General features: G+C 40.9%; 1 protein-coding gene and 1 pseudogene across 1 annotated transcript; both read left to right on the top strand.

The window, feature by feature from the left end:
- The first annotated feature begins 1,966 nt into the window (after positions 1-1,966).
- Positions 1,967-3,159, top strand: LOC143386809 (olfactory receptor 7A10-like). Its single transcript, XM_077110248.1, has 4 exons — positions 1,967-1,981; positions 2,272-2,491; positions 2,555-2,667; positions 2,779-3,159. The coding sequence occupies exons 1-4, from the start codon at positions 1,967-1,969 to the stop codon at positions 3,157-3,159; spliced, it is 729 nt and encodes a 242-aa protein (XP_076966363.1).
- Positions 3,160-12,329: 9,170 nt separating this feature from the next.
- On the top strand, positions 12,330-13,259 carry LOC143386802 (olfactory receptor 7A17-like; annotated as a pseudogene).
- The last annotated feature ends 4,414 nt before the right edge of the window (positions 13,260-17,673 follow it).

Raw genomic sequence — 17,673 nt, 5'->3', positions numbered from 1 at the left:
ATTTTACATCTTTCTGTTGGATGTTTTAGATTTTTCATTCTGTTTTGTTTCAATCACCTCATGCTGAATGAATGTATTGAAAAGTGACATGGAACCCTGTCAACAAGTACTGGGGCATTTTTAATATAGAATAGTAGAAAATTTAAGACTAGTGTATTAGAATGTAGGCTGGTCTCGGCAGAGGCAAGAAAGGCCAGGGGAGGAGCCAGAAAGGCCTGATAACTGCAGCTGTCCACAGTCACAGGAGGGAGAGGCCCTGTTGTCGCTCCACACCATGGGAAGTTTGCATTCCAAAGCCAATTTCTCATGTATTTTTATGTCCAAAATTTTATAATCATAAGAAACAAACTCAAAATTACTTCAAAATACGATCTAGATTTATAAACACATTTTATAAAAAATAAGAAAAATGAAGTTAGTTCCCAACACAAAGAATTGACAAATGTTTCAGGAGACAGAAATGCTAATTATCCTGATTTGAGCATTCTATGTTGCATACATGTATTGAAGTTTCACACTTTCCCCTGTTGTATGTACAGTTATTATTTTTCTGTTAAAAAAAAAAACAGGTTTAGGTGAAGCTCTGTCAGAGCATTGGTTATGATGTGCAAGGTCCTGTGTTTGAGTCTCAGAATGCAAATAAAAACAAAAAATCAAAAAAGGAGGCCTCACAAAAAATAGAATACTATAATAAATGATCAATGTGAGATGTTAAATAAAAATTGGCAACAGAAATAAAATCCATAAAGTCATTGCATTAAATAAAAAACTATGTTATACCAAACTTACTAGCACTGTCACTCTGTATTTCTAGAAGTCCTTAGTTACTTTTGAGCTTTGCTTCCTGTAGTCTGCATCCTGACAAGCTCATACACCCTTCATACAAATGCAGGAATAGGCTCCCATGAACATTGCACATGCCCTCTGTTTAGTGCTGGGGTCTTTTCTAGCTTGTCCCCTCTTTCCCTCTCTCTCAAAGGTGCCTACTGAGTTTCTTCCATTCAACTAAAATAATGCACTTTAGATATTTTTAAAAATACACAATATTTCACAATGGGGCTGTGCTACCCATTCCTTTGGTGGTTTTTCTTATTTGTTTAATCATTGATTTACTATTACATCAGTGCTGCAAAATAGTTTTCTATTGTTAATTTCAAAGTTGTTCTCAATTTTGAGTGATGCACCCAGGGTACATTGAGCAATGTCCAGAGAGACTTTTTGCTCTCAAAAAGGAAGAGGTCATAACTGTGTTATTTGAAGTGTTCACATGCAGTAGACTTCATTTCTGGTTCATTCAACAAGTGATAACTGATCATTTATCACCTGCCAGTTGTATGGGAACAGTAACTGTTATAACCTGTTGTATCAAAATCTTGATCAATTTAATTATTTTTTCGTGTTTATATTTTCAACATTCTGTATAATATGCTTTTTGATTCTTGAAGTTTCTTTTTTATTTTGTTGGAAAACCATAAAAATAGAATACCCAGGGACTTGGGGTATTGGTTAGTGTAGAGTGCCTATGAGCACAGACAAGGCCCAGAGTTCCACCTAGCCTCTCTCTCTCTCTCTCTCTCTCTCTCTCACACACACACACACTCTCTCTCTCTCTCTCTCTCTCTCTCTCTCTCTCTCTCTTAAAAAGCACCTCCTGTATACTCTCCGCATGTGTGTGTTCTTTTATTTACTTGGACCCCTGCAACTGATATAGCTTGATTTCTTTTTTGAACAGCTTTGTTGAGGTATAATTAATACTCAAAGGACCATATGTATTTAATGTGTACAATAGGAGTTATGGATATGGAAATGCAAATATGCATATGCAAATATAGGCCATAAGCTCTACCTAAAGAGGAATTATATCTGTGATTTTTCTATCAAACATATGCTCTTTGCCCATCATTGGGATGTAGGAGCTTTGGTTGCTGAGGCCTGGACAGTGCCTGGAATGTGGCCAGCACTCGACATGTGCTCCTCCATGGTGAGAAGTTATCTCTCCTTAAAAGTGCACATTTCATGAGCTCTTGGGGAGAAGACTTAGAGTGAGACAGAATTCCTAAAGAACAATGGCATTAGGGATGTCCTGGCATAACCAGACCCAGAATCCAAACAGAAATTAATTTATTTAATGAAAAATACAAATTGTAACACTTAACTATATCTGTGGTGTCGATATGTGTGAAGAGTAGTCACATTTTTTCTCTCTCTCTGGTAGTGACATCTCCCATGGACTCAGGAAACAATATAAGAATTTCACAATTTCCTCTCCAGGGAATTTCAGAGGACCCAGAACTGCAGCCCCTCATCTTTGGGCTGTTCCTCTCCATGTACCTGGTCACTGTGCTGGGGAACCTGCTCATCATCCTGGCCACCATCTCAGACTCTCACCTGCACATGCCTATGTACTTCTTCCTCTCCAACCTGTCCTTTGTGGACATCTGCTTCACCTCCACCACCGTCCCCAAGATGCTGGTGAACATCCAGATGCAGAGCAAGACCATTACCTAAGCAGGTGGCATCACCCAGTTGTGTTTTTTTTTCTTTATTTTTGTAGAGCTGGACAACTTCCTCCTGGCTATGATAGCCTATGACATGTATGTGGCCATCTGCCACACGCTGCAGTACACTGTCATCATGAATCCCAGGCTCTGTGGTTTGCTGGTTCTGGTGTGCTGGATCCTGAGTGTCCTGCATGCCTTGTTGCAGAGCTTAATGGTCTTGAGGCTGTCCTTCGGCATAAACATAGAAATCCCCCACTTTTCTGGTGAACTTAACTAGGTGGTTCAACTTGCCTGCTCTGACACCTTTCTTAATGATTTGATGAGGTATCTTGTAACTGTGTTGCTGGGAGTTGGCCCCCTGGCTGGCATCCTTTACTCCTACTCCAAGATCGTGTCCTCCATCTGTGCAAACTCATCAGCTCAGGGCAGGTACAAAGCCTTCTCCACCTGTGCATCTCACCTCTCTGTGGTCTCCTTATTTTATGGCACAGGCTTTGATGTGTACTTCAATTCTGCTGCAACCCAGAGCTTACCCTCCAGTGCAACAGCCTCTGTAATGTACACCGTGGTCACCCTGATGCTGAACCCCTTCATCTACAGCCTGAGGAATAAGGATGTGAAGGGAGCCCTGAGAAGGCTCTCTGGAGGGAAATTATGAAAGACTCTTGTCCTGGGGTTCGGGAGCACATGCCAGGGCTGCAGGCAGCAAAGCCTCAGAGCCAGAGTTGCAGATCTTTGATCTGATTGTGAAAGTGATGCCCTTTCATTCAGTTTACCTCCTGGAGGTCACATGATTCTAGTTTTGACCTCTGTGCCCTGTAACCATCTCTCTTTACCCAGCTTTCTTATTTCTCTGAAAGGCAAGAGGTTTTGCACTTTGTCCGCTCACCTTTTCTTCCAAACAGGAAACGTTACATCACAGAGACCCAAGGTTTCTTACAGATAATTTCTTCCCACCTGACATATCTTTTATTGATTTGGGTTCTTTTCTGTTTTATTGATAAAATCGTTATGTCTTTTACTATGTTCATGGAAACAGCAGCACTGGGAACCTGAGAACAATTTTTGCAATTTGTACTTGAGCAAAATCTTAGGCCACAGTTTCTCTGTTTTGCATTATCGTTCCTGTGTGTGTGAGCATTTTAACTACTTTTATTTAACATTTTCATTTATTACGCTAATGTAATTTATTAAAAGTCATTATGGTTTTAAAAATTCAAAGTAAATGGATAAAGAAAATATGGTATATACATATGATGGAGTTTTACTCAGCTATAAAGAGAAATTTAATCATGGACTTTGCTGCTAAGTGGATGGACCTGGAGAACATGGTTCTAAATGAAACAAGCCAGGCTCAGAGCATCAAGGGTCAAAGTTCTCTCTCCCACGTGGAAGCTAGAGAGAAATGAGGAATAGAAAGGGAATCTCATGAAACTAAAAGGGAGAACAGTGGCGTCAAGGAAGGAGCTGGAGGTGGAGGGAGCAGGGATGGGGAAAGGGGGACTGCAGAGTGAAATAGACACAAGTGTGTCACGTACACAAATGGACACACTGCAGCGAGTTCCAGCTTCATGTTTACGTATAAGATGACAACTAAAAACACAATAAATAAATAGATAGAGACCAGTGGAATACAGGAAGGGGAATAGGGAGGAAGGAGAGCAGGGAAAGGGGAAGTCCTGGGGACTGAGTTGGAGCATATTATATTCTGTGTGCGTGAGTATGTCAAAATGAGCACCACTGTATATACATCACTCTAATGTGCTAATAATAAGTCATTAAAAAGGGAAAAGAATTTTTTTAATTCAGTTTCTTTTTATTAGTGTCTGCACATCTTTAGGAGATCATTGTTCTGCCTACTAAAATGTCTTTGTCAGAATTACATTACTTGTCACTCAAGAGCCCTTGTATGGGATTATTGTCTGGCAATTGTGGTGCGTACCTTTAATCCTTTTGACTTGGAGGCTGAGGCTGGGCAAGTTTGGGAGATCATGGCTCAAAATAAACAAACAGATAAAAGTTCCAGTTGTGTAGCCCACCAGTAGGTCACTTCTGGCTTCACTCCCCACTAATACGAAAGAATATATAATAATAACAGAACAAAGGGGTCATTACAGTCTCTAGAGTGAGTGGATGCACTTCCACTCAGAATAACATACAAAGACAATTTGGGAGGAGAAGACGTGAAACTATCTACACCAGACTCCACAGAGCATCTCAGTCTTGCTATTCCAAGTTAGGTCCATGGACCAGGACCTTCAGAACCAGGACCACTCTGGACCTTGTTATAATAGGGAGTTCCAGGAGACCTACGACTTAAAAATTTGCACTGGAAATCACATCTCTGTTAATTCTTATACATAGTGAAGTTGGTCTTGAATTGGTTTTGAGCAACTTCTCACTGCTGACACGTGGGGGCAGGGTGATTATTTGTGTTGGGAGCTATCCTGGGTGTTTACTACCACCTTGCAGTCATTGCCAAATAACCCCAGGGGAAACATATATGCAGTTGAAATCAAGAGGCCCATGTTTTGAGAAACAGAAGCATCATGCCAGAATTCAAATGAAGGTCCCATGTCTCCAAATGTAGCTGCATTTGTCAGCCCAGTTTCTGCAGTGGAGATGGAGTTCACAGTAGTGTCACTACCCAAAATAGACTTCATGGAACAGACTTCACTAAATGTGAAATGCACGATTCTTATCAGATGCTCATCTCAGATTATGGAGCACAGTAAGAACTTAGTGCATCTGTTCTTAATAAATATTTCAAAACGAGGCGCTGAATGGGAGCCTTTAACATGTGTTAAAACTATCAATTTCATATTCTTGTGATTGTACATAATGTGGAGTTACCCTGGTTGTGTATTCAAATACAAGGACAGGAAAGCTTTGTTTGATTAATTCTACTGTCCTTCCTATTTCCTTCTCCCTTCCTTCCCTTCCTTCCCTTTGTCTAATCCAATGGACTTCTTTCTTCCCCTCTTCACCATCAACCACAAGAATAGGATCCTAATTAGATTAGGTTATACCGCAGGTATGGATTATGCCAAAATACATTCTACTGTCACGTATGTCTAAAAAGAAGCAATACAATAAGATTTTACAGAACTCTATATTTCCTGATAGTCTGGGAAAGGACCATGAGGGCAAGAAGCGTAGTGACCAAGGCTTTATACCACAGGAACAGAATGCTTTCCCTTGTTAAAGAGGGCACAACCAGTTTCTGGTTTTCTGGTGCTTTTTTTCCCACCACTGGTTCATGCTTTTAAGCACATGAGCACCATTCAAGATGAGCTCATCGGTGTCAGGCTTAAAAAATACTTTGGGTCACAGGAGGATGATGTGCCTGGAGGCTGGACCTCTGCAAGGCAGTTGATTCCCTGGAGGAACAATAAAAACTAGGTTAACCTGCTTATAAACTGACCACTTGGGAACAGAGAATTAGCAGGAAGAATTTCCTGTCTTTCCAGGCCAGTGTCCCTCAGGGGAACAAGAGGAAAATGAGCTAATGAGCAGATATAGGGAGCTGTGGCTCTCTGCTCTGATGTGGTCCCTCAGTGCACAGCCCTGTGCTGGACAGGAGCACGTGGAGGTGTCTTTGAGGTCTTCAGTCTGCCTAGGAGCCCAGCACTCAACTCCTTCCTGCTGTGTTTTCTGGGGACAGAGCTTCAGTCACCATCAAGTACACCCAGGAAGGACCTTGCACTTCCACAGGGAGACATTCCTCCCAGAGCTGGTCTCCAGGTGAGTCTGAGAGCTCAGTGGACACTGCAGGAGAGCAGCAGAGAGAATGGAACCCCAGACTCTTTAGCTGAGGTCAGAGGAGAGCCAGGCTGAGCTAGCCCACAGCAGGGCTGCTGTGGCCACATGCTGCACTGATGGATGATTTATTCACAGGCTGCGTTGAATCATAACACTTAGCTGAGAAGTGAACATTGCACTGGTTAATGCAGGGTTCACTGCTGACCATGAAATGGAGCTAACAGAGGCTGAAGAGAAGATGATACAGAGGCGTCCAGAGCTCCCAGAGAAAGAACAGAGACCCAAGGATCTTTGCAATTAAGGGAGTAGAGGAATAGGCTTTAATTGTGAAGGGAGAAGAAGTTAGTTTAAGACATTTTTAAAATGTGTGTGTGCTTAAGATGAGAAATATTTGATTACCTTTGTGTATTGTTGGCAAGGATCCATATTAAGGATCTTGCAAGTAGTATCTTACAACAGAAGTTCATGAACTCACTTCTGAAAGCATTATTTCCTCCTTTGATGTTCACATGGAAAGGCATATGTCAGAGCTGAGTATAGATGTGCCTAAGAGCCTTACTTTGAAATATCTGTGAGGCTGCACATTTGTGTGGGTTGGTAGCCAGTTACCTCTGCATTGCAAAGTGTCTCCCTGGAGACACTTGCATAGACACCACAAGGGCATTTTCCCCATTTTTTTCAGTGTATTCTTACAAAGTATTGGAGTGCCCTCACCCCAAACTCCCTGTTTGCCTTTTAGTTTGTTTCATGTGTGTTTAGAGATATTTGTAGGAATGTGTGAAAATTTATGAACTTTGTGTAGTCCAGTCATTCAGTTGGATCATGTTCCCACTTTATTTCTGAAAGAGCCCAGCAATTGGTATTCTTTACTTGTGAGTTCTTGCTTCACAGTTCTTGTGCATCTCTAGTGCTGATGGGTCGTGTTTTTATGTGTATTTTCCAACTTGTTTTCACATTTCTGTTGCTGCTTATTGTGACCCTTAGCTTTTTGTGATCAGGTACATTTCTCAGAGAGGCGTTGGCTTCAGCCTCCCTGGGAAGGCATTGGAGCTTCCTTCCCATTTGATTAAAGCTCCTCCCATCTATATTGTGTGTATTAGGATACACTTACCTTTATATAAAACCAATTCAGACTTTCAACATTGTTACCACTGTGCATTGTAGAGGATTTCCTTCAAATTCTAATATTTATGAGTTTTTGGCAGTTTATTCCTGAATTAGAACCTGGGTGGATATTATTAAATCATTAATATTTCATAACTTTTCTTTTAGATGATTTAGATTTTCATCCAGTTTTGTTTCAATCAGTGTGAGCTCTATGCTGGTATTGAAAAGTCACATGAGTCCCATTAATATGCACAATGAATATACACAAATAAAAATGAGAAAACTAAAAACTTAAATAGTGAAAAGTAAAATGTGTGCTCAGTCGAAGGGAGGAAGTGTGGAGGAGAGTCAGGAGGAGGTTGTTGGTGGGCACAAAAACACACACTTACTTAAGAGCCATAAATGCCAATCTTCACAGGACAATGACTGCAGCTCATCTTATTCTGTATTTTTATAGCCATGATTTTATATTCATAGGAAAAATATAAAATTACTTCAAAACAGTAGACCAGCTTTTAATTATATATATATATATATATATATATATATATATATATATATATATAAAATTTTTTTTTGAAGCGGGGAATGGGTACCAGGGATTGAACTCAGGGACACTCGCCAACTGAGCCACATCCCCAGCCCTATTTTGCATTTTTTTAGAGACAGGATTTCACCAAGTTGCTTAGCACCTCGGTTTTGCTGAGGCAGACTTTGAATTCCCAATCCTCCTGCCTCAGCCTCTCAAACTTATGGAATTACAGGCTTAATTTTATATTCTTATAAAGAATTAGAAAGAAGAAATTAGAAGATTTTCAACACTAAAAATTGATAAATATTTAAGGACAAGGAAATGCTCACTATCCTGATTTGAGCATTGCATATTGAATACATACACTGAATTCTCACACTGTACCCTATTAACATGTACAGGTCTTATGTATCAGTTTAGAAAATCGAGCTGAGGTTGCAGCTAAGTTGTGGAGATCTTGCCTAGCATTCACAAGGCCTTGGGCTTGATACTCAACCTTGCCAAAGAAAACAAAAACCAAAACCTAATGAATAAATTGATGTGAGGATATTAAATAAATTTTTTAGACAAGAATAAATCCATGAACTCATGCCTTAAGGAGAAAAACACTATACTAAATGCTATCATTTTCTTCTGTAAATTCTCAGTCTATTTTTTTTTGAGAGAGAGAGAGAGAGAGAGAGAGAGAGAGAGAGAGAGAGAATCTCTTTTTTCTGTAGATGGACACAACACAATGCCTTTATTTTTATGTGGTGCTGAGAATCAAACCCGGGTCCTGCCCATGCTAGGTGAGCACTCTACCACTCAGTCACAATCCCAGCCCAATTCTCAGTCTATTTTAAAGTTTTTCTTTCTATATTATGCATACACACATGCTCATATACTTTTATGCCAATGAGTGAGTACAATCCCATGCACATCATAAATGCTCTCTGCATTTGGTGCAGTATTCTTTTCTAGTTGTCCCCCCTTCTGTTCTCACTCTATAATTGCTGTGGACTTCCTGCAGATGACTAACTCAATGCACTGTATGCATTTCAAAGGATGCACAATATTTCATAATGGGGCTGTGCTGTTCATACTTTCAAATTTGTTCTCATTAATTCAGTTTTATTTCAATGTTGCAAAAAATATGGAGCTATTAAGTTCAAACAAGTGCTGCTCAAAAGAAGCAATCATCTCCCTCCCTGTGCCCCAAGGGACACTGAGCAAGTTTTGCAGACATTTTTGGCTGTTATGTCGGAATGGAGTCATGAGAGGTCAGGGATACTGCTCACCAACCCACAATGCACAGGACAGACTCCACCTCAAAGAATCACTTGTCACTTATGTCTATAATGGGGAGCTCGAGAGACCTTGAATTAAAGATCTGTCCTTTTGGCATTTTTAGGTTTCTTCAGATTTCTGTTTAAAAATTCTAACCACAATCAATAGAACAGCTCTTCAGGGACTTTTGCTAAGGCTGGGTGCTGGGAAAAAAATATTTCTTGATGTTTCTTAAACTATTACTGTCCTTGAGCATATGTTTGTATATTTCATTGCTATTTTGACTTCCCTTTATAATCCTTTGCACATTTTCTATCAGTATTGGTATTTGAGTGATTTTTACAAATTATTGTTTCTCCATTAGCTTCTCAGGTGACACTTTTGACCATAAAAATCATTTAATTTTTTTAGTGTACATATCTGTCTTCTTACATCTGAGTTTCTTGCTTTACTAGGTTCTTGCTCACTGTAGATTATTAATATAATTTCTAGATGTTCATCTAAAATCAATTGTGTGTTTTTAAACTCACATCTTTACCTGTTTGCTTATTGTTAACATGTGAGGTAGGGGGCCAACTTCATTTTCTTCCAGACATTTATGTGAACATTTAATCCACAGTCTAATCTTCTACTAAATTGAAATGAAACTTTATCATATTTGAAATGTTGACATACACTCAGACTCAATTCTTTATTCATTCAACAAGTGATAGCGAAGAATTTATTGTCAGAATATTATAGGAACATTACATTTATATTCTGATATGCCAAATCTTTTGCCAATTTAATTATTAATTCATGTTGATATCTTGGACTTGTTCCTGCCTTATGTCTTGTTTTGGTTAGTTTTGCTTTTGCATTGCAAGGGATGGAACTGGACCCTTGGTCATGCTGGCAAGGGCTCTACTACTGAGCCACACTGTCACCTCATTTTGCTAGCTCTTGAGCCTCTGTTCAATTTGTTGAACATAGCTGTTTGTAAGCAGTTCTATGGAGCCTGGTTGCATTCTCCTTGCATTTTTTTGAATTGCCTAACTTACTACTGTCACATTTTTCTCTAGTAATTGCAGATAGACTTCTTTACCTTTGTGAAAATAAAAGGTGAACAGAGCAGATGAAGTCTCTGCTCACCTGTATCCGGTTTTATCAGGTCATAGACTGAGAACAGAGAGATAAATGTGTCATAACACAACGCCCCAGCCATGGGAAGGGAGCAAAAGGACAGGACTGACATGGTATGTGCATGGGTTTGTGGAGAGTGGCTGGGGAGACCTCTGCTGCTTGGCTGAAGGGCAGAACCAGGGCCAGAGTGCACCTGTGGGCTTTGTTAAAAAAAATTAAAATCCACCCCCCCGCAAAAAAAAAAAGGTGTCACATGAGAAAAATGAGGAAGAGGACTCCTCAGCCATCAGATCAAAACCAACTGGTCAAGGAGACCTGGAAGAGGCACAGGAAAAACAAGAGGTCCTCTATCATATAACACCACGACAAGATTCTGTTGTACTTTTATAGAACATTTTCTGAATTGTTAATTTATTCCCCTTTGTCCTTTTATCTTTGGATCATTTCTTTATCACTTTGAAACCATAAAGACATCTCTATTTTTGACTTTGGATGTGTTTATTTCTGCTCCTTTCTTATTTTGCTGGGCACCCAGGAGACAGACCGGGCTGGAATGCTGCTGGAACCAAGGGAGCAGTTTCCTCCTGTTGGTCTCTCAGGGACCCTGAGCTGATTACCTCACCCCTCCCACCCCGTGTCCATTTCATCCCACTACTTTCCTGTCTATTGACATCTTTCCCTGTGTGTGTGTGTTTCTTTAAATGCAGGGTGTAATCTAGCAAAACGTAACAGTACTTGCCCTGTGTTTATTTGTCCATAAGAAGCTTTAAAAAATGGATGTTCTGGCTGCCATTTCTACATTAGGGGAAAGGTAATTTGATCTTGAATTGTATACACGAGGAGCCTAACCCTGTGGTGTGAAGGTCAGAGGCCACAGGGGTGATAGTGTGGTGTGTATGCATGTGTGCCAGCCTTAGGAAAGGGCACTGGGGCTCAGGGTGATGGTCATAGAACATAGATCAACTGGACACTAAAGGGTAGCAAGTAGCATTTCCATTTCAACTCAAAAAGGTGCCTGGGGAAGGAATTTAATAATATGCAAGAGGGTACAGTGTGGAGGAAGGGCTCCCTGTGTCATGCAGATGCAGCTCCATGAGGGAGGCCCCTCCTTCTTCAGCATCTTCTGACACTATCTCTGATCACTCTCCCTCTCTCTCATTTACCTCTTCACCCTGGTCCCTGACGCCCTTGGACATCCAAACACACTCCTCCCTCAGGCCTTTGCACTGGCACTTCCTTCTGCCAGGTAAAATTGCCTGCTGCCTGCTGGCTCCTGCCCTATCCCCTGAGGACTCTGTTCAATCATCACACTCTCTATTGAGCTTCTGGTCACCTACAGTAAATAGCAGTCCTAGGAGCTGGGGATGTGAGCTAGTGCTAGAGCCCTAGAGCTCTTGCTTTGTAAAATCCCAAGCAACACACACACACACACACACACACACACACTTAAATACAACACTTAAATACAACCTCTTATCTGCTGTCTCTATTTTCCTGCCTTTGTTTTTATCATATCTGCTTCATCATCAGGCATGTAATGTGATTATTTATTTTAAAACAGCTTTATTAAGTTACAATTAATATTCAGAGGACCATATGTGTTTGATGTGCATACTTCAGTGAGTTGGCGCACATGCCAATGCGTGTGATATATCGCTAGCACAAAACTGCAATAGACTGTGATTTGCCTATGTGTGTACATTCTTTGCCCATCATTGGGATGGGAAAATTTTGTGGTGGAGGCCTGGACAGCGCCTGGAACATGGCCAGCACTCTGCATGTGCTCCTCCATGGTCAGAAGTAATTTTTCATTAGAACTGTACAATGCATGAACTCTTGGGGAAAGGCTTAGAGTGAGACAGGAATTCATAACAATATTGGGGCTAGGGATACCCTAGAATGACCAGATTCATGATACAACAGAAATTAATTTATTTACTGGAAAATACAAATTGTAACATTTCAGCCATATCAGTAGTGTCCATATGTGTGATGAGGAGTGATATTATTCTTCTCTTTTTGGTAGTCACATCCACCAGATGGAACCAGGAAACAATACAAGGGTCTCAGAATTCCTGCTTCTGGGATTTTCAGAGGACCCAGAGCTGCAGCCCCTCATCTTTGGGCTGTTCCTCTCCATGTACCTGGTCACTGTGCTGGGGAACCTGCTCATCATCCTGGCCATCATCTCAGACTCCCACCTGCACACGCCCATGTACTTCTTCCTCTCCAACCTGTCCTTTGTGGACATCTGCTTCACCTCCACCACTGTCCCCAAGATGCTGGTGAACATCCAGACACACAGCAAGGCCATTACCTATGCAGGCTGCATCACGCAGATGTACTTTTTTTTTGGTTTTTGTAGAGTTGGACAACTTCCTCCTGGCTGTGATGGCCTATGACAGGTTTGTGGCCATCTGCCACCCCCTGCACTACACTGCCATCATGAATCCCAGGCTCTGTGGTTTGCTGGTTCTGGTGTGCTGGATCCTGAGTGTCCTGCATGCCTTGTTGCAAAGCTTAATGGTGTTGCGACTGTCCTTCTGCAGAGACATCGGAATCCCCCACTTTTTCTGTGAATTAACCAGGTGGTCCAACTTGCCTGTTTTGACAACCTTCTTAATGACATAGTGATGAATTTTGCACTTGTGCTCTTGGCTACTTGTCCCCTCGCTGGCATCCTTTACTCCTACTCCAAGATAGTCTCCTCCATCCGTGCAATCTCTTCAGCTCAGGGCAAGTACAAAGCCTTCTCCACCTGTGCCTCTCACCTCTCCGTGGTCTCCTTATTTTACTGCACAGGCCTGGGTGTGTACCTCAGTTCTGCCGTATCCCACAGCTCACGCTCCAGTGCAACAGCCTCAGTGATGTACACGGTGGTCACCCCCATGCTGAACCCCTTCATCTACAGTCTGAGGAATAAAGATGTAAAGAGGGCCCTGTTAAGGCTCTTTGGAGGGAAAGTGTAAAAGATCCATTGCCCTAGGGCTTCAGAAGCACATGCTCATGACTGCAGGCAGCAAAGCCCAGAGCCAGAAGTTGTTGTTCTTCGATGAGATTGTGAATGTGCAACTTTCTCCTTCCATTTGCTTCCTGGAGTTCTCATAACTCGATTTCCATCTGTCTATACTTCCACATGTCTTTATTAAGCTTTGTGTTCTGATATCCATCAGGTTTTAGCTTTTTTTTTTTGTTCTGATTCTCCACAATTATTCCAAATATTGGAGCAGAAGAATTTGTAAATTTCCACTTATGTCACAGACCATGAAGGATCTTTTAAGAATAAGCAATTCTTCCATGACATAGTTTATTGAATAATATTTCTTTCATTGTACTATTAAAATATTCATGAGTTTTACTGTGCCCAGGGAAGAAAGGTAGAGTCGAATATTGATGCAATTAATGCAATTTGTCATCGAGGTAAATCAAAGGTCAGTTTTTTTCTCTTTTGTATCTCTCATTCCTTTGGATATCACGACCTGGACTCTTCTGCTTGATAATGTAGACTTTAGCATAGTAGTGTTTTGAAGAGCTGGTCACTGTGTTTATGAGATTAATTTATTTAATTTTTCAATTGAAACAATATTTCTACATACTTATGAGCTATATATTTGTGCATTATAATTTTAGTGCATTACAGTTATATATAACATCAGGGATCATTTTAGCATAATCATACAAATATGAAATATAATTTGCTCATCTTTGGCCCCCAATCTTTTCCCTTTCCTACCCTGTTCTCCTTTATTTATTAATAGTTGTTTTAAAAATTAGCTTAATATAATATGAAATTGAGCAAACTATACTATGTGCATGTATGAACACACCACAGTGAATCTCATTTTATGTGTATCTATCGTAAAAATAATGTGTTTTGATTCATGTGTACATGAGGCAAGGGGCAACCCTAGATAGTTAGTATATTCATCACTTTAAATAACAATCATTTCTTTATACTGAAAACATTGAAAATCCTCTCTTCTAAGAATTTTGAGATATATTATGCATTATTGTTAGCCATATTTACCCCACTTTGCCGTAGAATAAGAGAACACATCCTTCCAATGCCTGCCTCCGTCATTGCTGTCATAGGCAGGGTCCTGCTTCTATGTCAGCTTGGTGTCCATGACACCTACCAAAGTGTTGGGCTAGAAAGGCCCCCAGATACATAGGCACAGTGTACAAGAATGATAACACTCATTATTGGTGTTATCAATGGTGAGTAGGTGTCTACTCACCATTTGTTCTGAGTGGTTATTTTTACACTCTAGATAGCAACTTTGAAGTGATAACAATATATAAAAGTTAAATAGATAGTGATTCTTAGATTTCATGCACCAGGAAATGAGAATTGGACGTGCCTATTAAAGGGTGAAGTAGGGCTCTTGGGTGATGGAACAATTCTGTATTTTGATGTTATCATTGTTGATATCATGGGTGTGATAAAGTCCTCTAGTTTTGTGGGGAACTGAAAGGTGCATGGATCTCTTTGTGTCATGTCTTGCACATGCATGCTCATCTACAATTGATCGCAAACAAAATGTAATTAAAACCTGTAAATGAGAAAAGTTAATAATACAGGAATAAGCTTTTCTCCAGGAGTGGGAACCCTGACATCTTTCCCTTTTCTCCTTGAGCTTGTATTTCTTTCCTACTTCCTCCACATATTTTTTCACAATCTTATGCTTTGTAAGGTGTGTCAAGCTTAAAAATCACCTTAATAAATGTTTATGATAAAAACTATCAATTAGAAATGAGTGTTATCATTCTTATATGTGGTGTCTATGTTGTTGTGGGACTGGGTGGGTGTACAGGATTCTGTGATGAAGACTTGTTTTCACATAGTGTAAAATTGTTGGAGAAGGAAAAGACCACCAACACCAGACTAAGGATATTTGGCACCTGATGCTCCACTATCATTGCCTCACCTGCTTCGGGGGTGAGGGGGCAATGCAGTGCAGACAGAAACTGTAGCGGGGCTTCAGAGAAAGGGAACTTCCCCAACTCCTCCCATCCCTGACCACCCACTCGCTCTCTTCGTGCCTCAGTTCAGATGGTCTTCTCTAGAAATTATCTCCTTTTCCTCTCTATCAAGACTAAATCTTAGCCCCAGTTGAATTATTTTATGATGCTGGATACTTTTATTTCCATTTGATGGTCATGCAGTGCTTTCATTAAATTTTATTTTAAAAGTTTTATAGATATATTTTATGTTTTTAGTAGTACATTATAGTTAAACATCATTTGGGGGTCCATTTTGATACAATTATACAAGAAAAAAACTATCCTTTGCTTGCTCTCTCTCTCTCTCTCTCTCTCTCTCTCTCTCTCCCTCTCTCTCTCTTTTGACAGCAATCCTTACCATTGGCACATCATCTTCTCTCCTAAGATTTATCAAGTCATTTTCTGATATCAATTTGATGACATTGTGATGGACCATAGGAATTCCTAAGGGAAAGTCACTCACACATGTATAGGCACAAGTGTGCGTGTGTACACACACACATACATACATACACAGTGCCATTGAAGCTGCAGGTCTCTGTATCTGCCAGTCTTGTGATGGCTTGATAACATTCCGTTGTTTCTCTCTGGACTGAGAACTTCAGGGGGATGGTCTAACACTCTAACTGTGCTAACTATGGAAGTAAAGCATCTGCACAGACCAGACATAGAGGCTAGCCAGTGCAATACCACCATGAGTAAGTCAGAATGGAAGAATTGCTAAGGACTGTCATGTTCCTCTGCAGAACTAGCTTCAGACAGGCCCTTGAAACACCTGGCGAGGGTCAGTCATTCCTCATTCTTACAGACATTGAGTGGGAAGTGCATGAGCCAGCCATTGGATGGTGCAGAAGGGATGATTGCTTTGGGGTTCAAGCAAGCACTACATAGTGGTCCTCAAAACTTGTGCATGCATCATGCCCCTGGAGGGCTTTGAAAGCAGAGATTACTGGCACCCTCCCAGAGCACTTGACTCACTAGGTCCATGGAGGTTTGAAAATATGTATTTCTATTATGTTCCCAGGTGATGCTAATGTTGCTGTACCAGAGAATCTTGTTTGAGAACCAGTAGGACCTAGAGACAATTCTTCTTGATTGTGGTAGTGATCACAGCTTGTCAGCAAAGAGATGCCCAAGGTGAACGAGTTCATGAGCTCTCTAGACTTGAAGGAAGAATGGAATTTATATTACAGAAAGGAAAGAATATTTGAATTAAACTGTAGGTTTCTTCCTCCTTCTGGGCAAACCCAGCAGCCTCATGGAAATGGGAAGCCATGTAGGAATGAGAAACTTTCTCTTTCTGGGATTTTCCAAGGAGCCAGGCCAACAGTTCCTCTGTTGTGTGCCCTCTCTGCCCAGGTACCTGGTACTATGCACTGGGAACTGTTTATCATCCTGGCCACTGGCTGGAACTCCCTGCTCCACAAACCCAGTGGGAGATGTTCTGTGCATTGCCAGTTGCTGAACAGCATCCCTAGCCTCACCACCTGGGAACCAGGTGCACCATCCTAGAGTGTCAATCTAAATTTCTAAAGATACTTCCAAATGGGTTTTGAAGCAATATCATCTCTGATTGAGGACCACAGGCCTACTGTCATAAGAACTATAAAAATCTCATGGGGTTCCACTAAAAACCCATCCATACTCAGTTTGTAGATTTGGGAAGGTCATTTAAACCTTGAGTCCCATTTCTGAAAATTTAGAATCAGGTTCCTAATAGTACTGACAACGAGAATGGACTTTTACAAACATTAAGTAAGAGACTCCCTATGTTTTAGTCAGTTTATTCACCACTGTGACCAAAAGACTGGACAAGAACAATTTGGGAGGAAAATTTATTTTGGGGATTGTGGGAGACCATCCTTGCACATGACTGAGTTTGCTCCCCGGCTGCGTGTGAGGTGCTCAGTCACTTTTATTGTGGCAGAGCTTTCCCCACCCTTCTTGGTTTCCAGAGCTTGTCCATGTCTCACTACTGCCCCAAAGATCCAATCATCACACCTGACCTTGCCAGACTGACCCCTTGACCTTCATTGGATGGAATTTTCCCCAGAATTCTTTGTTCCCCAATAAATGCCACCTCCCTAGTGTGCTCACTCTCTCTAGCTAGCCTCTTCAGTAAAATTTCACTGCCCCCTGGGGAACTTGGGACTGAGGGTTCTAGGAGCCTTCCCAAAGCTGGTTTAAAGGTAAAATGGTGTCTATGTCTTTAACTTAAACTCTCTAAGGATTTTCCCTCATGATAAACTGTCCATACCCTCTGTTCTGGCTGCGGACTAATTATGGCTCCGTTGAATGTGGGGCACGTGGGTTAAATCCTAGGTTGAGTGGAGAAGCGTGCTATATAACTTTAGTGGATAGTGATAATTGTTGTAGAGT

The sequence above is a fragment of the Callospermophilus lateralis genome, chromosome 1 (assembly GCF_048772815.1).
Source record: "Callospermophilus lateralis isolate mCalLat2 chromosome 1, mCalLat2.hap1, whole genome shotgun sequence".
NCBI classification, from domain to species: Eukaryota; Metazoa; Chordata; class Mammalia; order Rodentia; family Sciuridae; genus Callospermophilus; species Callospermophilus lateralis.
Note: the sequence above shows the minus strand (reverse complement) of the source record. Positions and strands in the feature narration are given on the sequence as shown.

What these genes read in the sequence shown, in the direction of transcription:
- LOC143386809 (XM_077110248.1), top strand. An exon ending in GGTGAACATCCAGATGCAGA is followed by an intron (nt 2,492 to 2,554) that starts GCAAGACCATTA and finishes TTATTTTTGTAG; the next exon opens with AGCTGGACAACTTCCTCCTG. An exon ending in TCTGTGGTTTGCTGGTTCTG is followed by an intron (nt 2,668 to 2,778) that starts GTGTGCTGGATC and finishes GAACTTAACTAG; the next exon opens with GTGGTTCAACTTGCCTGCTC.